The 25,369-nt window shown below is 53.4% G+C and overlaps 4 protein-coding genes across 4 annotated transcripts in view; 2 read left to right on the forward strand and 2 right to left on the reverse strand.

Annotated features, from left to right (window-relative positions):
- Positions 1-26: 26 nt before the first annotated feature.
- On the forward strand, positions 27-18,601 carry CTNS (cystinosin, lysosomal cystine transporter). Its single transcript, XM_084863017.1, has 11 exons — positions 27-432; positions 1,383-1,459; positions 6,468-6,546; positions 8,222-8,306; positions 9,985-10,088; positions 10,193-10,324; positions 13,869-13,968; positions 14,062-14,181; positions 15,134-15,304; positions 16,949-17,066; positions 17,278-18,601. Exons 2-11 carry the CDS (start codon positions 1,402-1,404, stop codon positions 17,409-17,411), a joined length of 1,101 nt encoding a protein of 366 aa, XP_084719143.1. The 5' UTR covers positions 27-432; positions 1,383-1,401; the 3' UTR covers positions 17,412-18,601.
- Positions 18,602-19,399: 798 nt separating this feature from the next.
- Positions 19,400-24,165, reverse strand: TAX1BP3 (Tax1 binding protein 3). Its single transcript, XM_084863066.1, has 4 exons — positions 23,917-24,165; positions 21,151-21,270; positions 20,665-20,742; positions 19,400-20,367 (listed from the first exon to the last, which is right to left on the reverse strand). The coding sequence occupies exons 1-4, from the start codon at positions 23,953-23,955 to the stop codon at positions 20,230-20,232; spliced, it is 375 nt and encodes a 124-aa protein (XP_084719192.1). The 5' UTR covers positions 23,956-24,165; the 3' UTR covers positions 19,400-20,229.
- A 45-nt stretch (positions 24,166-24,210) lies between these two features.
- On the forward strand, positions 24,211-25,037 carry EMC6 (ER membrane protein complex subunit 6). Its single transcript, XM_084863070.1, has 2 exons — positions 24,211-24,326; positions 24,477-25,037. Exon 2 carries the CDS (start codon positions 24,516-24,518, stop codon positions 24,846-24,848), a length of 333 nt encoding a protein of 110 aa, XP_084719196.1. The 5' UTR covers positions 24,211-24,326; positions 24,477-24,515; the 3' UTR covers positions 24,849-25,037.
- A 48-nt stretch (positions 25,038-25,085) lies between these two features.
- ITGAE (integrin subunit alpha E) overlaps positions 25,086-25,369 on the reverse strand; it is a 91,083-nt gene continuing 90,799 nt past the window's right edge. Inside the window, exon 13 of the mRNA XM_084862849.1 lies at positions 25,086-25,190. The gene's annotated coding sequence lies outside the window, so the exon portion shown is untranslated. The remainder of the gene's footprint in view (positions 25,191-25,369) is intronic.

Raw genomic sequence — 25,369 nt, forward strand, 5'->3', positions numbered from 1 at the left:
TGATAGGCGGAGAGACGGCGGAAGGCGGGACCTAGGGGGCACCGCCCTGTCGGGCTGGGGTTCCCTGACCGCGGCGGCGGCTGCCTCCGCAGGACAGCCTCTGCCTCGCTCTCAAAACGAGTGCAGGGCCCTCGGACAGGCGCTCGGGACTCGGAGAGCCTCTGTGTCCCTAAAAGTGGCTGAAGACTCCCTCACACCGAACCTCCATCCCTGCCAAGGTGCCTCCGCTTCCCCCAACCCTGCTTAAGACGCCTCAAAACTACCACTCCCAGCATGCACCGCGCGGACCCATTGACTCCGCGAGTCAGGTGACTGGGATCAGGTGACTTCGGGCCCGCCCTCTCGCAGATCTAGCCGGACCAGAGAAGCGGATACGGCCCGAAGCATCTCCTACGGATCGTGGGTCTGTCCCAGAGCCTCAGAAGATCTCAGGTGAGAGCCGGCACTGCCCCGACAGCCTCCTCCCTATTCCCCAAAGGCACCCCCAGAGGCCCAGGGGCTGGTGCAGCAAGCCGGTTGGCAGCCTGCCGCCAATCCAGCCCGGCTCAGCGGCGACGGGGTTCCATCCCTTAGCCACTTGTCCTGTCCTGGCGACACTGACAGTCTCCAGGTTCGAGGCCCCGGGTAGTGGTGGGCGGAGGTAGGGCCCACCGTGCTGTCGAGGGGGTATGGGTGGTCCGAGCCCCTTCCCCGCCTTCCGCTTAGTTGCCGCCCAATTCTGAGTCGCGGAGTTTACAGGTTGCTTTTGGAGAAGGGAGACTCCGAAAGGACCCTTCAGAAACTCCGGGGGAAGTAAGTGCTGAGCTCTGGGCTGGGCTCCAGGGCTGTGGGCAGGAGCAGGCCCCACCTCACCCCGCCCTCCGGGGGCTTTCAGACTGAAGAAGGGAAGAACAGCTGGGTTTCGCCTTTTTCGACAGTTTTGAGGAAGATAACAACCCTTAGGCTCTTAACCTAAGTTAGGGAATGAAGTCAATTTCCTTCATGTTTATAGGTTCACAAAGTCTGATATCTGATCACAATCTTAATAATTTTGGGGGGAAAGGAACTCTAAACCAGTAAAACTGCATTCTTTCTTTTTGTTAAGTTGCAGGAAGCAGTTGAAGAAGAGAAAATTCAGTATTTGCCTACTTCCTCAGAGTGAACCCTTACACAACCCACTTAGTCTCTCTGAGCCCATTTCACTGTATATTAAAGATAAGCCCTCCCTGGAGTCCTGTTCTTCAAGCTGCTGATGCAAAGCCCATGAGGCCACGGGCGTGAAGTGAAAGTCCTTTATAGACAGTACACGCCATGGTTCCAGGGGGCATATCGTCCAGGCAGCATATTTCACTTCTGATCCAACTTTAACCTGAACTTCTCTTGCTCTTTGTTTTTCTCACCAGTTCTTTGAAATTGAAGAACATGAGGAGTTGGCTGATTATTTTTATCCTTTTTCCCCTGAAGCTCATAGAGAAATGTGGTAAGTTTAGAAATGGGTCATCAACTTTGTAAAGAGGGAAATAGAGTACTAAGTAGCCTGACTTTGTTTGTAGCCCAGGATTTAGTTCTGTCCAGACTGCGTGGGCTTGCCTGGCCCTTGGTCAGGCAGCCACAGGTGGTGGAGCAGACCCAGGTCCGGGTCCAGGAGTTTTACAAGGGGTCAGATGATTCCATACAAAATTGGCCTTCTGGGGCTCTCCCTTCAGAGAGCACACCCACGCCATTCCCTTCTTCCTCTCTCTCCCCTATGGACATGTATCCCCTAATTTCTAAGGACCCCGTGAGATTTGCAACCAGGGGAGAAGTGGTCCTGGTTTCAGTGTCCTAAATGTGTTTTTATTGCAGTCAATACAGTCTTGTGTGCTTTTCTAAAGATTATAAATAAATAATCTGCCTTCTGCGCTGGGAACCCTATTGCCTTATCTGTATTACCAAAATCGAACTGTGGAGCTCCAACAATCTGGGGTATTACCTGTAAAGAAGGGCTTGTGTTCCTGCCCTGCGGACCTCACAGAGGGAGTTATGGCTTCTAGGAGATGCTGCAGAAGCGTGGTGTGGCCACCTTGTGCCTGGGTCTGCCACGCCACAAACTCTTAAAGAGTCTGCCCAACGTCCCCTCGTAAGATGAGAAAACCGTTCCCTTCCAGAGGGATGGAGGAACAGGGCTAGGGGCTTCGCAGAACACTGACTCATTGTCCAAAAAACACATCAAGGTCTGTATATCCTTACAGGGCATGCCTTTTAGTGCAGGGCTCTTAGAGACCTGTATCATTCCAATAATTCTCCCACTGCCCAAACCATGGCTGAAATTCCTTCCACAAAAAGAATTTGTGCTGAGCACTTCTAGGACCTCAGACCCATTATTTTGGCCATCGTCAAAAATCAGATAGATCTTACAATCCCTGACCAAAGATTTCAAATGAAATTTGTTCAAACAATGCAAATCCCTTCCAGTGGCACCATTCCAGTTATCTGGCCTCTTAGATCTCTGAGAACATACGTACCTGACCAGCTTTTCCAGGTTTGTTAAAAAGTCAGCCATGTTACTTTATAATCATACCTTGTGGATAAGCAATTTCCATTTGCAGCCTGGTATTTCTTGGTACAAATGCCAGAGCCCCACTCCAGACCTGCTGGGTCACATTCTCTGGGACACACATGCATTGGCAGGCTTTAAATAAAGCTCCATTAGCAATGGTAATGCATTGCTCTAGAGAACAACAAATCCACCTCAATTATACAGAGGGGGAATTTAGGCCCAGAGAGGGTAAAGGTCTTCCCCAAAGACCTAGAAAGACAGAGCTAGAAAGTAAAAAAGATGGGACCTGAGCAAGGTCCCTACTCCATTCTACCATTCTGCCTCCTTTCCTGAGTGTCATAAACAGTGGAAACCACCATAAAATCAAGTAACTGGGATTGGCTTTCTAACATCTGGCAGGCCTGTCTTCTCTTTGCTTTGGGGAGTAGTCATCAGGGACCTAAGGTTGGCTCAGTGGTTGAGTATTTACCCATGAACCAGGAGGCCCCGGTTCAATTCCCAGTCAGGGCACATGCCCAGCTTGTGGGCTGCATCCCTGGTAGGAGGCAGGTAGGAGAACTAATAGAGGATTCTCTTTTACCACTGATGTTTCTATCTCTCTCCTTATCCCTTCCTCTCTCTGAAATCAATAAAAACAGATAGATAGATAGATAGATAGATAGATAGATAGATAGATATGAAAACAGACTCTCCTTAGAGGAAACTTGGGGTGGTCTCATTAAGATTTATTTGGTAATTCCAATGCTGTGTGTCCAGAGACTCCTGCCCCAGGGCGAACTTTAAAGTGTGCTTTCCCAGGATTGATGCCAGTTTTCTAACTGCCTCCCACTTAAAAAAAAAAAAAAAAAAAAAAAAAGAATGTCCTGCCTTGTTTACATGATAAGAATAGTCAAAAGCAATTGTTCAGCGCTCAGTGTGGAAAGTCGCAAACATCACTTTCTCTTTACAAAGCCCTGTGAGATGGGTAGTACTATTCTCCCCGTTTCACAGGTAAGGAAACAGGCTTAAGTACACCCAGAGTCACACAGCTAGAAGGCGACAGAGCCACATGGATCTGTTTGACCTCAGAGCCCAGTCTCTCTGCTGCTGAGCACTGCTGTCTTCGAGGCACTGAGTGAGAGGGAAGTAAACATCCCTTGATCTGATTTGTTGAGCATTCACAGACTCCACTTTTTTTTTTTTAATATATTTTATTGATTTTTTACAGAGAGGAAGGGAGAGGGATAGAGAGCCAGAAACATTGATGAGAGAGAAACATCGACCAGCCGCCTCCTGCACACCCCCTACCGGGGATGTGCCTGCAACCAATGTACATGCCCTTGACCGGAATCGAACCCGGGACCCTTCAGTCCACAGACCGATGCTCCATCCACTGAGCTAAACTGGTTTTGGCACAGACTCCACTTTTAAAATAGAAAGACGGCAGAAGAGCAGAGGCCATGGGGATCTCCCACTCACCCTGATCACAGTCCCGGCAGAGCCCTGGGGACCCAGTGGTGTTGGTGACTGCCTGGCATCACTTTCTTTAAAAAAAAAAAAAAAAAAATTTTTTTTTTTACAGGGAAGAAGTGAGAGGGATAGATAGTTAGAAACATCGATGAGAGAGAAACATCGAACAGCCGCCTCTTGCACAACCCCCACTGGGGATGTGCCCGCAACCAATCGAACCCAGGACCCCTGAGTCCACAGGCGGGCACTCTATCCACTAAGCCAACCCAGTTAGGGCTGGCATCACTTTTCAGTACCCTGACCTGGGTACCGTCTTGTCACAGTGTTGCTTATCTGGTATGGTCCTCAGCTCTAGTGGAAAGTAACAGCAAGGACCTGCCGGAGCTGTGCAAGCCCAGAACAGAGCCGCAGGCGGGAGTGAAAAAGAAGAGGAGGAGTTGGCAAAGCTGCCTCCGAGCCCCAAGGCTACACGTAAGGGAGGGACCTTCCTATTCTGTGCAGCTTGGCCTCTGCAAGGGCCAGGGTGGACATGCCGCTCAGAGCGACCCTGGTGGGAGTCAGCTGGAGACTTGCAGACACGGGACAGAGTCTGCATCTGCACTCACACATGCAGGGTCAGCCTGAGGAAGGTGGCTCCGATAGGGTCTGAGAGGCCCTGGGGAGCAGAGCCAGGCCCAGGAGTGCAAGTTCCAGGCTGGCCCATTCCCTTGGAGGGGAGGGGCTTACTCCTGGGTGACAGGCAGAGTACTGAGAAGGGGGATCAGACATTGAAGGCCCCTGGGCACCTTCCCACCTGAGCACCTAAACTCATTCTTTACCTGCGGCCTTTCATGGTCTGGGGAGAGAGACCTGGGCCCTGCCTGCGGCTGCTACCCCAGCAAGGACCAACTTCACCAGGCTGAGCGTTTGCTTTCCCGCTGTGGGCCCTCTTCCACTTCCATTCTAGGTTCATGCCCATACCTTATGCTGTGGGTAATCCTGAAGGCCTGGTGGGCAGGGAGGGGAGGTGGACAGGTGCCGGATCTGTGAGCACACCTGGGATGGGGGTGGGGGTGCGGCCCTAAGAATACAGGAAGAGGTCAGAGAGCAGCTGACTCACTCATGTTCTGTAGCCAAATTGCTCTGGGGTATTTCCCAAACCTGCTTCTCCCCTCACCCTGGACGCCTGTTTGTCTACCTCATCCTAAGCTAACACCTCAAAGCCAAGAAGAAATCAGTTTCCCCTAGTCCCCAGCAGAGTCAGCCTCAGGAAGGGCATCAGTGAATGGGTTGAGCTGGGTTCAGGTTCATATGGGAACCCAACAGAGTATTCTGAGAAACAGGTTAGCTGGGCCCATGTGTCTGCATATAAGTATTTCTCTCTTGGACCGCGACCAGCACGGCTAGAGAGCGGACACAAGTCCTGAGTAGGGGCGACGGGGGATTGAGAAACAGAAAGAGACAGTAGGGAAAGCTGGGACCGGGTGGACAACTGGCCCTCTGATGGAGAGACAGTGACCCCAAAGCTGGTGCAGCACGTTCATTTTATACAGTATAATTAATTCTAGGAAGTTTTATTAGAGTTTAAGACAAAGGAATTATGTGAAATCATGGTAAAATCAAGCTGTAATACTTCATTCTTTTTTTTAAATATATTTTATTGATTTTTTACAGAGAGGAAGGGAGAGAGATAGAGATCTAGAAACGTCGACGAGAGAGAAACACCGACCAGCTGCCTCTTGTACACCCCCTACTGGGGATGTGCCCGCAACCAGCTTACATGTCCCTGACCGGAATCGAACCTGGGACCTTTCAGTCCGCAGACCGACGCTCTACCACTGAGCCAAACCGGTTTTGGCTGTTCTTATGGCTTTTTTGTAATTGTCACTCTTGGCTGAACCCAGATAATTGCATCCGTCCCTTGCTCCTGGCTGAACTTAGATAAGGAAACCCACGCCCTGGCACCTGAGCTAAGGGTCAGGCTGACAACATACCTGCCTATGGCACAGTATGTTTCCAGGACGTGGCTCTACCGATGCCACTGAACTCAGCTGACAATAATCAAAGAAATGCTCAAGGATAGACTGGACCCATTCTGCGGGGCCATTGAAGCTCCACACACAGAGGAGACTCCTGTGACTTCCGTCTGAAGAGGTGGTTCAAGTCCCCGTTTTCCAGTCCCGGGTTGTGGCTTGAATTCCTTTAGTTTCTAAAACTATCTCTGGATCACTTGGCTGCACACCTTCAGAGCCGGTGATGCTGGAGAGGAGGAAGCGGCAGCGTCTCCTGCCCAGGCCTGTGTCTCCCTCCAACGGCAGGAGGAGGTGAAAGAGCACAAGGAGGGCTTTGGTTTCCAGTCACATCACTTAGTCCCTCAGAACCTCCGCGTCTTCACCGGGAAGATAGGGGTCATCATGAGACATAGTTCTTGAGCTCAGATGGCAGGGGCCCTTGTCCGTCTCTCCTTGTGGTCCTAAGTCTCTGACCTCATGACTAAGGCCACTGATTCGGGTCCTTCCAGAGTCGACGGTCGACCTTGCTGTTCCTCCCACTGTGAAGCTGGAAAAGGGGAGCTCAACCAACGTCAGCATCACCCTTCAGTAAGTCCCCAGGCCCAGAACTGCTCTCGGCCCAGCTCGTCACCCCACGGTGGCTCAGTCCCTTCATATTTCACGTGTGATGCTCATGCCTCGTCACTTTCAGAGAAGCCAGAGGAAGAGAGGCACTAGCCCTGGGCTGCAGACCGAGGTCCCAGAGTCTCTCTTCCCCCACTCACAGAACCCTTGTTCCCGGTGGGCGGAGCAGGAAGGGGGCTTCTCCTCGGTCATGAGCCTTTTCCCCAGCCGAAAAGAGTCCTTGAGTGACCAGCAGTGGATGCCAGACTTCAGAGTGGCCCTTTCCAAGGCTCTAAGTATTTGAGGAGAGCCCTGAGGTCCGGGGTAAGGAGCTGAGCTCTTGTTAGATCACTTCCAAAAGCAGAAGTGTCTCCATCGGGTGGATCTCGTTTGTGTGACCCTCACACTTAGCCTTGACCGAGGGTCTTTCTTGCTGACCTCCGCTGGTTCAGGCATGAGAGTGCTGACCTAGTTCAGACTGTGCTGAGAGCCTCCTGGTGTATCCTTCACTGCTTCACCCTGCACCTGCCTTCCAGTCACATGGATCCTGTAGAGGAAGGTCTGGAGCCCTGTCTTCTCTCTCTTTCCATCTCCCTTCCCTCACCCCTCTTGAGAAGTCTGTTCTCAAACCAAAGCTTTGGTACCAAGGCTCCCCAACAGACCTACATTCTCTCTATAGCCTGGCCACTTGCACCCAGACACCTTGTGAGTCTGACATGTCATCCCCTCACCACAGCTCTCCCCTCTCCAGAACCCTGGAGTGGCTTTCCATGGCCTTCCACGTTAATGCCAGGTCTCTCGGTGCAGACCTCAGCCCCCATGGGCTGCTCATGCTGTCTCATGGCTTTCTGGGGACACAAAGCTCCCTGCTCAGACCTGAGTCTCATGCCTTTCCCACCAGAGCAGGTGTCATGGTCCAGCCGGCCCCTGGACACCTTCTTTGGCATTCACAGCCAGTTTCACACCTTCTCATGTTCTCAGTCAGCCCCAGTAGGGGACATCTCCTCTGATAAAGATAGAAAACTCCTGCCTAGCCAGTATGGCTCGGTGGTTGAGCGTTGACCTAGGAACCAGATAGTCATGGTTTGATGCCTGGTTTGTGGGCTCCATCCCTGGCAGAGGGTGTGCAGGAGGTGGCCTGTCAGTGATTCTCTTCATCATTGATGTTTGTATCTCTCTCTCTCCCTCTCCCTTACTCTCTGAAATCAATAAAAATATATATTTTTTATTTTATTTTTTTATATATTTTTTATTGATTTTTCACAGAGAGGAATGGAGAGAGACAGAGAGCTAGAAACATCGATGAGAGAGAAACATCGACCAGCTGCCTCCTGTACACACCCCGCCGGGGATGTGCCCGCAATCAAGGTACATGCCCTTGACTGGAATCGAACCTGGGACCCTTCAGTCTGCAGGCCGACACTCTATCCACTGAGCCAAACCGGTTTCGGCAAAAATATATATATTTTTTAAAAGATAGAAAACTCCTAAGGAGCAGGGAGCCCACCTTCTTTCCCCTCAGACTGAACCCATAGCACTGCCTCACCCTAACCGCTTGAATAAGGGCAGGCCCGTGTGAAGTTCAGAGAGGGCTGAGGTCGCACAGTGTCGCACTCCTCAGTAGTAATCACACTAGTAATCACACTCTTGTCCCCCACAGGCATCCGCTGAATGCAACCTTGGTGATCACTTTTGAAATCACATTTCAATCAAAAAACATCACTATCCTTGAGCTGCCGGATGAAGTAAGTAATGACCCGTCACTGGTGGATAGAGCCCTGCTGGGTAATAAAACACATTCTAATTAAGTGCTTCTGGAAGTAGGCCACCGTGTCTTTAGGCCATGGGCTGCCTGTCCCATCCCTCTAGAAGTCTCTGGTTTTGGCTTTGTTGGTCTCCTTGAGGACGGGCGTTTTATGCCGTGTAGACGGAATTAGGAAGGTGATGGTAAGAAATGTAAGGCAGAAAATGGTTCTGCGAATGTAGAAGAAATTCTTAAGGTCATTTTCTAAGACTTTTCTAAGACTTACGCAAAGGAGACTTTTGTCCCTGCTGGAGACCTTTTAGAAATGCAGACTACCAGGCCCCGCTCCAGATCCACTGATTCAAAATCTGCACCTGAGTGTGACCCCGGGATGATTTGGATCCATGTTAAGGTTTGCAAAGCACTGTTCTGAGAGCCCATTGGTTAAGTGTTATTTCCAAAACCCAGTGCCAGAGTCTGCCTGGTATTACAGCAATAACTATTCATAGCCCTTACACATCTGTCTGTTAATATGCAACCTGCTTCTGCCTTACGAAGGATTTGAGCCAATTACTGATAAATTAGATTTTTTTAAAAATCAATGGGGGAGCCAAAACCCGTTTGGCTCAATGGATAGAGCGTCGGCTTGGGGACTGAAAGGTCCCGGGTTCGATTCCGGTCAAGGGCATGTACCTTGGTTGCGGGCATATCCCCAGTAGGGGATGTGCATGAGGCAGCTGATCGATGACTCTCTCTCATCGGTGTTTCTAACTCTCTATCTCTCTCCCTTCCTCTCTGTACAAAATCAATAAAATATATTTTTTTTAAAAAATCAATAGGGGAGACAGTATAAAGTAAACAAGGACCCTAGCCGGTTTAGCTCAATGGATGGAGTGTCGGCCTGCGAACTGGAAGGTCCCGGGTTCGATTCTGGTCAGTGGCACATGGCCGGGTTGTAGGCTCAATCTCCAGGAGGCAGCTAATCCATGATTCTCTCTCATCATGGATGTTTCTATCTCTCTCTCCTTTCTTCCTCTCTGAAATCAATAAATATATATATTTAAAAAAATAAAATAAACGAGGGTTTTAACAAAAAAACAGACAAGATGAACACAGGGATGAAACTGATGACCGTAAGGCATGCCACGAGGCCCTGTGTGGTTGTAGAAATGGGCTGCAAACTGGCTCTGAGCCCCTTAGCAAGCAGACCGTGTGGAAGCATGGGCTTCCTGTGAGAAGGAAAACTCATCTCATCCCACGGTGAACACACACATCATTAGACCCAACTTCTCCCGCCCCCGGTGTCTCCTGCTGCAGGCTAAGAGAAGCCAGTGGTTCTGACAGCAGGTCCTGGCATTCGGCCCTCTGGGGTCTGGCTTGATCCACAGATCATGGCTGGTGAGAGGAAGGGAGCCGTCCCACCTTCCCTCAGAGATGAGCCAGGGATAGGCCCAAGGGCCGAACCAAGTTCTGCTCAGAAAGTCTAACATAACACATAGGTGTGTGTGTGGGGGGGGGGTCCCATTTGGCTGGTGGGTCGTGTTTCTCCCTTTGGCTAGTAAGCTCCCGGAAGGCAGGGACCCTGTGTGATCTGTCCCTACATTTCCTAGTGCATAGTCTGCAGCTGGGCACTCAGGTCCCAACAAGATGGCACTGAATCAAATTCAGTTTTTCTATAGGTTGTGGTGCCTCCCGGAGTGACAGAGTCCTCTTTTCAAGTGACATCTCGAAATGTGGGACAAATTACTGTTTTTCTGCACAAAAACCATTCCAACCAAACCGGGTAAGCTGGGGTTTTAAATGGTGGGAAGGAAGGCAGCGCTATCACGTGGGGGTTTCCCTCGGGAGCCCCGTTTCAGCTCATCCTGGTCCCCAAATCCTTTCCAGCCCGAGGATACACTTCTTGGTGATCCGCAGCAACGTCGTCAGTATCATAAACCAGGTGATTGGCTGGATCTACTTTGCAGCCTGGTCCGTCTCCTTCTACCCGCAGGTGATCTTGAACTGGAGGCGGAAAAGGTAACCTGCTGAGCTGTGTGTTCAGGTTCATTTGGTGCCCGTATGACAGGGCATTCCCACGGGGCAGTAGGTAGCATGGGTTCAGCCTTTCTCGCTCTGCTTATCTCCTTTCCTGCCCTTTCTAGAAAGTTGTTGAGGTGAGAGCTCTAAGAGCCTGTGGTGGCACTTGTACTGCTGGGCAGTTGGTCTCTTGCCCAATTCAGCTCCTCCCTGTGAAAGCAACACCATGGGGCTTCTCAGAGAAGTGGAGAATGGGCTGGGTGCAGGCGAAGTCCACCCAAATATTCCCTTATCTCGGTCCGTCCAGCCCTGGAGGAATTAATGTCAAGTTGTGCTATAGTACCGGAGGAGGATCCTTGAGCCTTGGAGATTAAACCTTCCCACCTTGATTATAAAAACAAAGTGGAAGGCCCTGAATTCACTTCCTCCCACAGACATATGGAATATGTGCTACATATAGAGCAGCTCCTGCTAAAGAATTGGGGCCTAGCCCTAGCCGGTTTGACTCAATGGATAAAGCATTGGCCTGCAGACTGAAGAGCCTGGGGTTCAATTCCGGTCAAGAGCACATGCATTGTTTCAAGCTCAATCCCCAGTAGGGGGTGTGCAGGAAGCAGCCCATCAATGATTCTCTCTCATCATTCATGTTTCTCTCTCTCTTCCTCTGCCTTCCTCTCTGAAGTCAATAAAAATATGTTTTTAAAAAAAGAGAACTGAGGGCCTATTGAACAGCTTCTGCACAGAGGGACCACGTACAGAAGGGCAGGAGAGATGGAGACATGGCAACAGAGGGCATCCATCTCCCACACGGAGGCCTGCAACAGGGAGGGGTGTTACGAGGGCCTGTGCAAGGACTCGCCCACCCTGGGCACAGCAAAACTCATTTTAAAGGCACCTAGACTATATGTGGAGCAAATCCATTTAAAGCACATTTCTATACAGGAATAACAATGTTTCAGAAAGAGAAAGAAAATTCTGTTTATAGTTAGTTGCATCTAAAAAAGTAAAATACCTAGGAATAAATTTAAGGAGGTGAAAGACCTTTATTCTGAAAACAGACATCAATGAAAGAAATTGACGAAGATACAAATAGTAGAAAGATATACCATGCTCACAGATTGGAAGAATTAATATTATTTAAGTGTTCACACTTACCCAAAGCAATAGCAGATTCAATGCAATCCCCATCAAATTACCAAGGGCATTTCTTACAGAATTACAACAAAGAATCCTAAAATTGGTATAAAAACCACAAAGATCCCAAATAACCAAAGCAATCTTAAAAAAGAAGAGGCATCATATTCCCTGATATCAAACTATACTACAAGGCTATAGTAATCAAAACAGCATCATCTTGGCACAAAAACAGACACAGAGACCAATACAGTGTTTCCCAAAGTGTGGTATGTGTACCCCCAAGGGTACGGGAAGAGTTTGGTGGGGGTACGCGTTGCACCGGAGTTTGGTGGCGCTATGCACTCACCGTGCTTAGCTGCGCCTAATTCTACGTTCTCGAGTACGAGGGGTACTCAGCGTTACGAAAATTATAGAAGGGGTACACATATGTCAAAAGTTTGGGAAACACTGGTCGACTAGAATAAGCTCACACATATACAGTCAATCTATAACAAAGGAGTTAAGAATATGCAATGGGTTAAAGACAGCTCTTCAATAAATGATGTTGAGGAAACTGGACTACTATCTTACACCACTTTGATTAAAGACTTGAATGTAAGACCTGAAACCATAAAACTAGAAGAAAACATGGGCCGTAAGCGCTTTGATATCAGTCTCAACATTTTCTTGGATATGTCGTCTCAGACAAGGGCAACAAAAGCAAAAATAAACAAATGGAATTCCATCCAACTAAAAAGCTTTTTGCATAGCAAAGGAAACCAACAAAATGAAAGGGCAACCTACTGAATAAGAAGATACCTGTATTTGCAAGTCATATATCTGATAAGAGGTTAATAGCCAAAATATACAAAGAACTTATACATGTATAAGTAAGGATCAAGAAAAGTAAGCTTGTCCTAAATGGATTGGCTTAGTAGATAGAGCGTCGGCCTGCAGACTGAAGGGTTCCAGGTTCGGTTCCAGTCAGGGGCATGTACCTTGGTTGCGGGCACATCCCGGGGGGAGGAGGGGAGGAGGGCAGGAGGCAGCTGATCAATGTTTCTCTCTCATTGATATTTCTAACTCTCTATCTTTCTCTCTGTAAAAATCAATCAAATATAAATTTAAAATTTTACAATTTAAAAATGTAAAGCTACTTTATTAAAAAGTGGGTAGAGGACTTGAACAGACCTTTTTTCACAAAAAGGCATACAGATGGCCAACAGGCACATGAAAAGATGCTCAGCATCACTAATTACCAGGGAAATGCAGTTCAAAACCCCAAGATAGTACCTCACACCTGTGAGAATGGATGTCATTCAAAAGACAAAAAGTAGTAAGTGTTGTAAAGGATATGGAGAAAAGGGAACCCTCATACACTGGTGGCAATTTAAAATGATGAAGCCACTGGGGAAAACAGTATGGAGGTTCCTCAAAACATTAAAAATAGGACTATCATGTGATCCAGCAATTCTGGGTATTTATCCAAAGATGACAGAAACACTAATTTATGAAAAGATATATGCACCCCTGGGTTCATTGCAGCAGCATTTGCAATATGGAAGCAACCCAAATGTCCGTTTGATAGGCAAATGGATAAAGATGTGGCACATATATACAATGGAATATTACTCAGCCGTAATAAAGAATGAAATCGTGCCATTTTCAACAACCTTATGGATGGACCTATAAGGTGTATGCTAAGTGAAATAGATAGAAAAAAGAAATATTGGATTATTTTATTTATATGAAATCTGAAAATAAATAAAACAGAAACAGACTCATTGGTATAGGTAACAAACTGGTGGTTACCAGAGCGGAGTCGTGGGCAGAGATTGGGGAGCAGGTGCCGTAGGTGAGCGGGATTAAGAGGTACAAACGTACAGGCGTAAAATAAATAAGTCATGAGGATGTGACGTATAGCACAGGGAATATAGTCAGTAATATTTTAATGACTGTAGAGTGACCTGTTGTGGGGATCATTTTGTAATGTATATAAATATCAAATCACTATGGTGTATTTCTTAAACGAATAGGATATTGTGTGACAATTCTACATCCCTGGGAGGAAAGGAAGACAAGTGGGCCTGCGATTGCATCTTCATGCAGCAAGGACACAGCTTTCCCACAATCACCCTCACCATGTGGCCTCCTGCCGGGCTGCTGAGCAGAAAGCCAGGGAGGGGAGACGCCTCCCTTCTGCAGGAGGCCCCAAGCTTCCCTCGGGGGCCAGGACTTGAGGCAGGAGGAAACTGGTTTCCAAGAGGGTGGGATTGACTGTGGCATGAAGGGGGACCCAAGGCCAGTGCTCTGCGTGGGGGAGCTGGGCCGTCCTTCCATGTCCTGGGAGCTCTTTCCCCTCCCCTCTCCTCCCCTCCCATGCCTTCACTGGCCGGCTCAGCTGCCCTGTCTCCATCTCCCCTCCCAGTGTTGTTGGTCTGAGCTTTGACTTCGTCACCTTGAACCTGATGGGCTTCGTGGCCTACAGCGTGTTCAATGTCGGCCTCTTCTGGATACCACACATCAAGGTATGGCCCTGCCGCCCGCCGCAGCCCAGCCCGAGCAGTTCATGGCCTGGCTGCCCCTCACTCAGTTTCACCACCCACCCTCACCCCCAACAGGAGCAGTTTTTCCTCAAATACCCGAACGGAGTGAACCCCGTGGAGGTTAACGATGTCTTCTTCAGCCTGCACGCCGTGGCCCTCACCCTGGTTGTCCTGCTGCAGTGCCTCCTATATGAGGTGAGAGATGGGATGGCACCTGCCCCCTGAAGCTGCCAGGCAGCACCCACCACCGCCACCTGCTACCCACACCTGCTGTTTTACCACAGAGACACAGAGCCCCTCAGAAAGGGCACGTGTTTGATCACTCAGCATCTGATTGATTGTTGGGCCAGATAATAGGCCAGGCCCTGTGCTGGGCACAGGAACCACACCACGAGCCCAAGATCTTGGCCCCTCCCCCCAGGTCTGGAGTGAGGGACAGAGAGAGGCATGATGGCCCAGCAGGCAGAGAGCTGAGGGGAGAGCATGGCCCAGCCAGCGAGGAGGGGGAAGGAGGGCATCAAGGAATTGGTGTCTAGTGTGGTTCGGGGGTGAGGAAAGTTCCTGTGGACAGGGGGGGCACCCCAGCTGGGGCACCCAAAGAAGGCCAAGGGGCAATGAGAGCAGCCGTGAGCCGATGGAGGTAGCTGGGGTTCAGTGTGAGGAAGAGGCTCACAGGCCCCGAGAGGTCCTGAGGGCCATGAGTCTGGTCGCTGATGTGGCGTTTTCTTTCGCTTCCCCGTGGGTGCACCACTTCCCTCACGGAGTTCCCTTCACACACGCAAGGCCAGCCACGTGGCGTGGGCCCCGCCTTCCAGGTGTTCTTGCTCTTTGCTGTGGAGCTCGGGTGAAGGAGCCTTCTTTGGGGAAGGGTAGGGTGGGGACAGGTTCCAGACTGATCAGGCTCCCTCTGCATCACGGAACAGGCCTGGGCTAGGAGGGTGCTGGGTCCCATCCCCAACATCCTTCGCTCCTGGGGGGCTCTGAGAGGCCCCCAGTTGTGCATTGTGGAAACAAGAAGCAATTGGGCTCTGGAAAGTCCAAGAAAGACTGAACTAGAGGCCCCGAGAGTGACAAGAGCATTGCTGATGGTGGCAGCACTGCCCCCACCCATACCCACCTCCCATCCCTCTGCCCCTCTCGTCCCCAGTGCGGCGGCCAGCGGGTGTCCTGGCCCGCCATCGGCTTCCTGGCACTCTCGTGGCTCTTCGCGCTCGTCATCTTGATTCTGGCCGCAACCGGGGTAACCACGTGGCTGAAGTTTCTCTTCTTCTTCTCCTACATCAAGCTCGCGGTGACACTGGTCAAGTATTTTCCACAGGTACCTCTGGGGCCTTCCTCACTTTCCAGGTGGCCATTGTGGGGAGGGCGGGAGACACAGGCCCTGTCCTGGCTGGGGCGAGGACCAGGCATGGGAAGCCGCAGCGGAAGCCATGGGCCCAGCAGGACAGGACCGGTGGAAGCTGGCCACACTGCCGCCTGCTCTTCCCTGGCGCCAAAATCTCACGAAGACTTCAGCAGAGTCTCTGAGCTCACAGCTCTGAGGGTCAGGTGGTGCAGGTCTCCATCCCGATTTCCTAGCGGCTTCAGTTCTGCTCCGTTACCACAGCCCACAGCCCTGAAAGATCAGGTGCGAGGAAGGAACCCACTACTGTGACCTCCACTGCCATCCAGGCCTTCCTTGTGGGCCCTCAGCAGCCTCCCTCGAGCACTCGGGCCTATGCAGACCCAGGGACAAGCATGCCTGCCCATTGCTGGAGTGGCCCGGGGGGGCATCGCTTATGACCTAAGTGCCAGCTGCAGACTCCATTTATGAGTGGAGGCCTCGTTCTCACCTCGCTTTCTGTGGAGAAGCCCTTTTCCAGCTTCCCCAGCACAGGGAACTTCATGCCCTGGGCTCGGGAAAGAGAACGTTTTGGCCAGAGTCAGGGCCAGTCTCCTCAGGGGCCTGGAAGCAGAGCCAGACCTGAAGGATAAACAAGACTCGGTTCTGTGGACGCGAGAGGAGGGAATTCCAGGCTGGGGGCCGCTTACGCAGGGCGCAGGCAGAAAAGTGTGGATGCAGCAAGGACACCTGGCTGGCCGAGGAGGGTGGAGCTAAAGGAAGGTGGGGCCAGGAGCTTGGGAAGAAGGCTTCGGGGTGGGGGCAGGTCTTGAGGGAAGTGGGGCCTCGGTCCCTGGATGTGGGATAGCTTGGGGATGGGAAACCTGGGAGGCAGGAGTCCCAATTTGGAGACTGTCCAAGACTGGAGAGGTGGCAGCAAATATGGAGAGGAGGGGAGAGGACAAAAAAGGGAACCTGGCTGATGGCTGGCTGGGAGAAGGCCCCTCCAGAGGCCTAGCCAGAGGAACCCAGAGGGTGCTGGCAGCAGGTGGAGGGGGTGTCCAGTAGGTCCACCCGCTAGACCTGGGAAGCCTGAGACAGAGACCCCGGCGCCCAAACAGGGCTGAGGCGGGAGGTAAGCCGTCTGCGGCGGGAGAAAGTTAGGCTAGAATGCCCAGGGCACCGGGCGCCAGTGGTGGGGCTGGTGTTCCAGACCAGGTGTTTCTCCCAGCCCGGGTCGCAAGCACAGCAGGAAGTCCAGGCTGAGTGCGAGTCCTCCTGGGAGATGAGGAGGAAAACCCGAGTGGCTGGAAAACCACGAGAGGGCTTGTCCTGGAGCAGGGCAGGAGGAAGAAGATGGAGAAGCAGCATGCCAGCCTCCTCCATCGGGGTTGTGTGATGCAGGGAGGGGAGGCAGAGGGCCCTGTTCACTGTGTGTGCGGATGAGGCCCCAGGACCACCCAAGCTGTTCTCCGCCAACCCCTGTCAGAGCCCAGAGGTCACCGTGCTCTTTGGAGCCGAGGCCGGAGCACGGGAGTGGGAGGAATTAGAGCCGCTCTTGTTTGGAGCGGCGGTCACGAGGCGCCTGAGGCAGCCACCCAGCCCCCTCACCGCCCTCCATGTCTCTGTCTGACTGCCCAGGCCTACATGAACTTTGCCTACAAAAGCACCGAGGGCTGGAGCATTGGCAACGTGCTCCTGGACTTCACTGGGGGCTGCTTCAGCCTCCTGCAGATGTTTCTCCAGTCCTACAACAATGGTGAGTCTGTCAGCGGTGGGCCGGACTAGCCCCACCCCCCACGCTCGCCCCGCGGCTTGGGAATCCAAGCAGTGCCAGTCCTAGATCCCCCAGGGGCATCTGCAAGGGCAGGGTTGGTGGTTTCCTGGACAGGTGAGGGACCCCCCCACCCTCCACAACTCCAGGAGCTGCCAACCTAAAACCAGATTCTGTCCCCTCTGGCTGTTAACAGACCATTGGACACTGATCTTTGGAGACCCAACCAAGTTTGGACTCGGCATCTTCTCCATCTTCTTCGACATCGTCTTCTTCATCCAGCACTTCTGCTTGTACAGAAAGAAGCCCGAGTATGAGCAGGTGAACTAGCACCCAGGCCCCCAGGGTCAGTGGCCCGGGCCCTGTGCCCAACCAGGAGGCCGGAGAGCGATCTGGAGTGCAGGGCTGGCTCGGTGTGCAACATCAGAGAAGCGTTCTCTTCCTCGGGGCCAAACGCCTTAAACAGGAACCAGCCTGCCTTCGTCCAGGACTTTCCAGGGCCTGGGAGAAGCCTCCCTCTGAGACAGACCCTGACTCTGCTCCGAGATTAAAAAGCTGACTGCTCGCGGCCCCTCTCGGGTCTGGCTGGCCAGTCATCTGGCCCCCCTGCAACTTGATGCTGCCATTTCTATTTTCTTTAAGGCTTCAGGCAGCACCCACAGGTTCTGACAGCCATGCCACGCAGGACTGGATGCGGAGCTGGGAGCAGGCCTTGCCTGGAGCAATCAGTGTTTCTGGGAGCAGCTTGAAGGACTGACCTTGCAGCTTTGGTGCCACTGCTGTTCCCAGAGACCAAGCAGCCAGGTGCTGTGGCCAGTGGACTGAGGGGTGCTGGTGGCAGAGGGGCTAGGACTTTGGGATTAGGCCTTGGGGTCCCTTCTCTGACTCTGAACACTCCCCTTCCTGACACTTATTCTACAAAACCCAACCTCCACGACTGCAGGCACAGGTGGCCCAGGCCAGCGCCTAGTAAAGATACAGTATTTCTGGGTCTTGAGGTGCCCAACAGATTGGTTCTGAACTGGGCTCACTCCCAACACGTGGCTCTCTATCACACTAACCCCCCTTTTGGGTTTTGTTGGAGGGTGTCTTGGAAGTGAGTGGCTGTCTGCCTGCCTACCTCCACTTTCCAGTCAAGGGCCCACGTGACACCCTTAGCTACTCCTTACCCTGTGCCTGGATACAGGATACACACACACACTCACTCGTGCCTTAGAGGCCTGTTGGACCAGCTCCCCTGGAGGGCAGGCCTGCCTTCTCTCACATCCCCCAGACCTGAGACTCGCCAATTTTGGGCCGTTCTGTAGCCTCAGAGAAGGACTGAGACCACCTCACGTAAGACCCATGGGCCAACTCTGATCCCCCAACCCCTTCCCTCCTAACCCAACCAGTGGACACCAGATGGCAGCCTCTGGAAACGTGCCTTGTACATGCCTTGAGATTGTCTATCCACTCTCCCAACTTTTTACTACCAGTTCAATGAGGGGCCTATATCCTGGATTAAAACCTGTTTCCTTCTGTGTGCGGAGCATTTGCCAGATGCAGGAGGCAGGTGTGTTGCCTTCAGAACCAAGTCCTGGGGGCTTGGGAAGATGGCCCCCCAAGGTGACTGCGTGCCGACCTGGCACTTCATCAGGGGACCCCGCTTGGGTAGTGCAAGATGCCTGCCTGTCAGGGCCAGGTAGGTCCCACAGGTCCCGCGCCTGCATTCCCAAGGGCACGCCACCATTGGGAGCAGAGGGATGTCTGATCTTTCCAGATTCTTCATCAGTCCAGGGGTAAAAATACCAGTTTAGGCTCTTGTCTCCCCAAAGCAGATTGCAGCCTGACCAAGTATGCACACCTGCTGGGCCACCCGGTATGTTACCAGGTGCCACACTTTAAAAGTGGGAGATTCCAAAGATCTGATTGGTCAGTGGGCCCATGAGTGGCAGCAATCCCCAGAGCTGGTGGTGCAGCCCATGGTGAGCCAGCCAGAGGCCTGGAGGGCTCCAGTCGCCCCACTTTGTCAGATGGCAGCCTCTGGAAACATTCGGGGTTGCACCCCTGGCTGTGATCACTGAGTGCTCTCAGGAGCCTTAGTGGGAGAGTATTTTTCCCATGAACCCCTTGGTCTCCACGAGGCTCCTCCTGGGCGGGGACTGAGACCAGATTCACAAGAGAAGGTGGGTGTGGCCAGGCCAAGCACATGTCCGGTGGGCCTAGGTGCAGTGGGGCTTCTTCCCAGAGCAGCCAGGGCCAGGTCAGCCAGCCTTACAAAGCTGTCCCCGTAATCCACCCCCAAGGACCCCCGCCCTGCACCTCAGCAAAGACCCCCGTGAGTCCCAGCACTGTTTATTGGGCACAAGATGGGGGGTGGGGGGAACCTAGGAGAGGGGGCTTCATACTGCCCCATTTCCACAGTAACAAAACCAAAATAAGGTTTTCAGATTTGCTAAGAGTCATTCCCAGATTGAATTAGTAAGCTAAATTCAAAGTAGAATTGGCATCTCCAAATAGTAAGATAAAAACCCTTCGTATCAAAGTGATTTAAAAAAGTACAAAAGTTAAACGCACAGGCATAGAGATTTTCAATCCTGAAAACTGCCCTCAAAAGTCAGCCTCAAATCTTGCCTAAATCTTGTAAGCTGGTGAACCCTGGATGGCTAGCATCCCTCGGAGGAGTGGGGGAGCGATGGGTGAACTGAGCCTGCTGGCTTCCATCCGGGCAGACTTCTGCCTCTGGAAGTGTCCAGTCCCCTCTGAGCAACGGGAACGCGTGGGACCAGGCACTTTGGAGCTCAGACAGAGGGCAGGGCTGGCCCACCAGGCATGGTTCTGCTTTGTGCCGCTCAGGGAGTGGGGACCCTGCTCACCTGGGCATGGCTGAGACCAGGCAGCAAGGTCTGGGGGCTGAGCTTGTGGTCACTACAGACTACAACTCGGCTCCAGGCCATTGTTTCCAGTCCTCGGTGTCCAAGGGAGGGCTAGTCCCAGAGCCTCAGGCCACTGGTGAGAGGGGAAGGCAGGCCAGGCAGGCCTCTGGGACCAGCTCTTGCCCGTCTGAGTGGGCGCCCAGCACTCGGCAGAAGCCAGGACGGGGGGCAGATGTGGAAGTAGTGTCACTGTACAAAGAGGCGCAGGCTCGAGTCGGGACCTCGGCGGGCTGCTAGGACAGCATGGACTGGTGCACGGCCTTCTGCAGCGACTGCCGCGTCACCAGCAGGCGCACCACCTCCTCCGAGCGCTTGGTGAGCCGCTTCCGGGCCTGGTCGTGTGTGACCATGGTCATGTCCCAGCCGTTCACCTGACCCAGAGAGAAGATACAGCCACCTGAGCTCCCCAGCCCCTGGGATCTGGAAGTAGGATGGGCTTTGGGGAGCCTGGGTTACCCAAGCAGGCCCCAAGCGGATGACCCCTGGACAGGGGATGCCAAGCACCAGTTATCACACAGAGAAGACCAGCTTCCTCGGGGGGCAAGGCCAGCGTGGGCTCCAAAACGGCTGGGCTGAGTCCCAGGAGGCAGGGGCCGCCTCAGCCCCACTCCCCAATGCTTCAGCCTCTCCAACCCAAGCCTGTCTCCCTCCTTTGGGACTTCCATTACCTGCATGATCTTGTCTCCAATCTGTAGCCCAGCAATTTCAGCGGGGCCTCCTTCCGATACCCGTGTGACATAGATGCCCTGGAAACAGACAGCCCACGTCAAGCCCTGGGTTCACTGGGCTGGCCCCTTATCCACAGAGCAAAGTCCAGTAGGGCACACGCCCAGCTGCCTGTCTGTCTATCCCTGCAATGAGCCACCCTCCAGCCTCCACCCTCAGGCACAGGACAGCTAAGGAGACAGCTGGCTGCCCCAGGGATGCTCCAGCCCCTGCTGCTTCTGGGCTCTGTCTACAAGCCCTTCCTAGGGCTGGGCAGCCCACACTCCTCACCCTCCCACCCCCCCTATTTATTCCCACCAGATCGTTTCTTAGACCTTCTTAGAGGGGACTGCTGGTGAGAGATTAGGTCTGCTCCTTCCGCAAAGGCCCAGGAAGCAGAGACCCACCGTCTCTGCTGCACGGAGAGGCCCCAGGACTCTGGTCCTCACCTTATCCGTCTTATCTTCTGAGAAAGGATTCTGGGAGGGATCCTGGTCAATTCCACCTCCAATGCTGAAGCCCAGGATTAAATTCTCGCCTTGACGCAGCTTATGAATTTCAACTCTTTGCTGGCAAAGAAGAGAATGAGTTGGGGGTTGGGTAGAGCATAAATCTGGTCTGTATCTCCTGTAGCCGCCCCAGGCTGCTGGAACAGCTCAGCCATGCCAAGAGGGTGGGGACCAGGGCGGAAATCTGCAGAAATCCAGCTGGTCACCAGCCTGGGAGCCACATCAATTCACCCGCACACACTCTGTCCCAACCTCTCTCCACTTCCTCTGTCTCAGGCATCAGCCTCAGTCAACAGGTGCTCTAAGCCCCCATTGCCATGGTTACTTTGGATGGGGGGGCTATATCCCAGGGGAGGGATCACTCAGGGCAGAAGGGGTCAGGCCCTAGAAAAACTGCAGGCAGATTGCCGAGCCAGCCCAGGTAAGGGCAAGACAGAGGATGCTCAGGAAAAGTGGAGATCAAACTCACACAGAAAGGAGAGGAGGGGCTGTCCTGGCTGAGGGAATAGGAACAGAGCCTTGAGGATGCCACACCTAAAGGTCCACGAAACCAGGCTGTACAGCACAGGATCGGAACGGGGAGGTGAGATGAGGCTAAGAGGCTGGAGCCAGACAGGAAGGCCCTGGAGACTGGGCCCCAGCGAGGGGTCTTTTCCCTGAGCCCCAGGCCCTGCTCTTGTGCAGTGGAGGAGGTAGAGGAGAGTCCTAGGGTTCTCCTTCCATATCTGGGGCTGTGATCCCCAACTGTGCCGGGCTCTTTTCAAAGCCCTCAGCTGACATGCTCCAGTCACCAAATACTGGGCATCAGATCAGATCATCCCACTCCAAAAGGTGACTTGATCTGGACCTAAGTGACATCAGCAGACTTGAGGGCTGTTCATAGCACTGAGGAGTCAAGGGGCGCACCTGGCCACCTGGCCTGGCTGAATACAGCCACCTCAAGTTGAGTTTTGAGTGCCAGGAGCCATTCAGGCAAATATCCAGAAGGCAGATGGGCCTAGGGAGCCAGAGTTCCAAGGGGCCAAAATGGTTTCGATATTCTCAAGATGTTAACTACACCCAGCCAGTGGCTCAGGGGTTGAGCATCGACCTATGAACCAGGAGGTCAGGGTTCGATTCCCGGTCAGGGCACATGCCTGGGTTGTGGGCTCGATCCCCAGTGTGGGGCATGCGGGAGGCAGCCGATCAAGAATTCTCTCATCATTGATGTTCCTATCTAGCTCTCCCTCTTCCTTTCTCTCTGAAATCAATAAAAACATACTTTTTTAAAAAGATAACTACATGGAAGATGACAAGGGCCAGGGAGGAAGCCTCTCCCACCCATCCCTAGTCAAATACACGGGAGAGGCCAAACCCCACCCACCATATTCAGACATGTGTTAGAAGAATTGGGAGGTCATGGTCCTACAGCTTCGAGGAAGGCCCAGGGACCAGCCATGACATGTTAGAGGGGGAACAAGAAGCATAATCCCTGACTCCTACCAGGCCTAGATCCTCATGCCCTAGACCCTCCAGGCCTGACCCACCTTCAAAGTCAAAAAAAGAAAAGAAAAAGCGCAGGGCCTTGGGCTGGGAGACAGGCCCTGTCACTGACTTGGGTGAAATCAGGGCAGTTACTGCCCCCGCTCTGGCTCCCTGCCTGCAAACCCCCCCCCCCTTTTTTTTTTCCAGGTAAGGAGCAAGCCTGGCCCCTCCTCCTCTCTGGGCATGGAGGGATCTGGAAGTCAGGCTGGTGCAGCAGGCTGAAGGTTAGCCCAGCTCAGCAAGCCCAGCAATGTTTCCTCCTAGCCCTGGCCTGGGCTGCTGCTCTGTGTTCACCTTATCAGTGACTTCACACCATACCACCTGACTCCCAGCACACCCATCTGAGTTCATGACCCCAGAGCTGGGACTTCCACCTGACCCAATGCCTGCCCAGCAGGCACTTCTTTTCTGGGATCTGGATCTTTCCTGAGGGCTTCTTTATGTGGCTGCCCATGGCCAGACCTCACGGGGACTCACTTTCCCACCTCCTGGCCTCCAGGTCCCATCCAGCTGTGGCACCTATAGGTCTAATGTCCCAGCCTCCCTCCCTTCCTTGGCTCTAATTGCACCCGACACCCAAGACAAGCCAGGGGGAGGAGAGTAGTGGGGGTCCTGGTGCCTGAGCTGACCCCAAAGGGTCTCTCAGGCCCCAAGTGCCAGGCCGGAGGACCTGGACTTTGCCCCCAGGGCTGGGGGTCCAGAGAAAGTTCCGAGCGGGACCACGCCAGTTGTAGGAGCCTTCACTCCGGACTGGGCGGTGGTGAGTCCGAGGAAGCAAAGTCGGACGTAAGGAGGGGTCAGGGGCGGCGGCGCCCACTGGAGTGGAGGAAGCACTTCCTCATTCCAGAGGCTGCGACTCACGGACGTCCGGACCGGCGCCCGCCCCCCGCAGCTTCCCAGCAGAGATCACAGGTCCGGGAAGGCCCTGGGTGCTTTACTAGATCCCCACAACCCGGCCTTTCTCCTCAGTCCTCCGCCCCGGCCGGCTGAAACGAGGTCCAACGCAGCGGCGGGCGGGGACTGGCCAGGTCCAGGATCTGAGGCTCCTGGGTCCCAGCCTTTCCGGTTATGGCTGGGGAGCCCTGGGTTCGACGCTTTGCCAACCTGTGTGGGGTATCAGTTTGCCGCTCTGCAAAGTGGGAGCAAGCCAAGAGGAGGAGGAGCCGCCGCGAGAGCACTCACCACCACGGCCGTGACGGGCTGGCCCGGGATGTAGGACATCTCGACCCCAAACTGGGAGCCAGGAACCGCTCAGCGAAGCCCGCAGCGAAAACCCCGGCGACCGCGCCCTCTCCGGTTAACAAAGGCCGCAGGGCTCGGCCCGCCCCCTCATGAATAGTTAACAAGTCTCCAGCCAATCACCCGCCGGGTCGCTGCTGCGCTTTCGGAAGTCCCGGTGGGTGAGTAGTAAAGCGGAGAGGAGGCGGAGCGTGCTCGGGCGCCCCGCTGCGCATGCGCCAGAGGGCGGGAGCGCGGTCTTGACGCATGCGCAGCCCGGGCCTTCCCAGCAGGCTCCAGGGCAAGATGGCGCCGCGGGGGACCGTACCGCTGACTGTCTGAGGGCACGCCGAGGGACTGCCCCCGTGTTCCAGGTAAGCGGGTGGGCCCGGGCGGGGAATGCGGACGTGCTGCCGCTCCCCGACCCCCGGCTGGAAAGGTGAAGCCCCCGGGTGGGGGGAGGAGCAGCGTGAACCCAACTCGCCACGCGCCGGGCGCCACTGGCACCTTGGTTTTCTTCTCAGCTCCGCGGGAAAGCAGAGGCCGAGTGCCCAGCGGGTGCGATGGCCGCGGTGGTGGCCAAGCGGGAAGGGCCGCCGTTCATCAGCGAGGCGGCCGTGCGAGGCAACGCCGCGGTCCTGGATTACTGCCGGACCTCGGTGTCGGCGCTGTCGGGGGCCACGGCCGGCATCCTCGGCCTCACCGGCCTCTACGGCTTCATCTTCTACCTGCTGGCCTCCATCCTGCTCTCCCTGCTCCTGATCCTCAAGGCGGGCAGGAGGTGGAACAAATACTTTAAGTCACGGAGACCTCTCTTTACCGGAGGCCTCATCGGAGGCCTCTTCACCTACGTCCTGTTCTGGACGTTCCTCTACGGCATGGTGCACGTCTACTGAAACGCGGCGGGGGTGACTTTTTTTTAGAAAACCAGACGGGGAAGACCGTTGCCAGGCAGGAACAACGTGTAGACTTAACTTAGTTTTTACATTGTTGGATTCACTGCTTGTTCTGTAATGTTATAACTTATGCCAGAAGACCGAGAGCCTGTAATATTCTTCAGATTAAATGAAGCGTGAGACACTTGACGGAGTTTTTCCTGCTTTAACGCGTCCTCCCCGACCTCGTCCTCCCGACTCCCCCTGTCTGTGGTAGGTGCAAAATCGCCAAGTTTTGATGACTCTTGGAGAGCTGGGAGTGAGGCTTGGCCTTTGGTAATTTCCTTGTGTTGACACTAGGGCCTATAAACGGAGAGAACTTGTTAACACCTGTGGAACTAGGAACAGTTGATGTTTATTGTGTGCCCTATATACCGGGCATTATGCCACGTGTGTTTTACACCCATTATCTCATTTGATTCTAGCAATATCCTTATGGAATAGATGTGATCATTGTCCCCATTGATGAACCTAAGGCTCCA

This window comes from Pipistrellus hanaki (assembly GCF_964339955.1).
Source record: "Pipistrellus hanaki genome assembly, chromosome: 16".
NCBI lineage: Eukaryota > Metazoa > Chordata > Mammalia > Chiroptera > Vespertilionidae > Pipistrellus > Pipistrellus hanaki.

Coding starts and splice junctions, on each gene's coding strand:
- CTNS (XM_084863017.1), top strand. CDS start 1,402: ATGAGGAGTTGGCTGATTATTTTTATCCTTTTTCCCCTGAAGCTCATA. Junction 14,182..15,133: donor TGCAGTGCCTCCTATATGAG/GTGAGAGATGGG, acceptor TCTCGTCCCCAG/TGCGGCGGCCAGCGGGTGTC. Junction 15,305..16,948: donor TGGTCAAGTATTTTCCACAG/GTACCTCTGGGG, acceptor CTGACTGCCCAG/GCCTACATGAACTTTGCCTA.
- TAX1BP3 (XM_084863066.1), bottom strand. CDS start 23,955: ATGTCCTACATCCCGGGCCAGCCCGTCACGGCCGTGGTG. Junction 20,743..21,150: donor CAGAAGATAAGACGGATAAG/GTGAGGACCAGA, acceptor GTCTGTTTCCAG/GGCATCTATGTCACACGGGT. Junction 20,368..20,664: donor TTGGAGACAAGATCATGCAG/GTAATGGAAGTC, acceptor TCTCTGGGTCAG/GTGAACGGCTGGGACATGAC.
- EMC6 (XM_084863070.1), top strand. CDS start 24,516: ATGGCCGCGGTGGTGGCCAAGCGGGAAGGGCCGCCGTTCATCAGCGAG.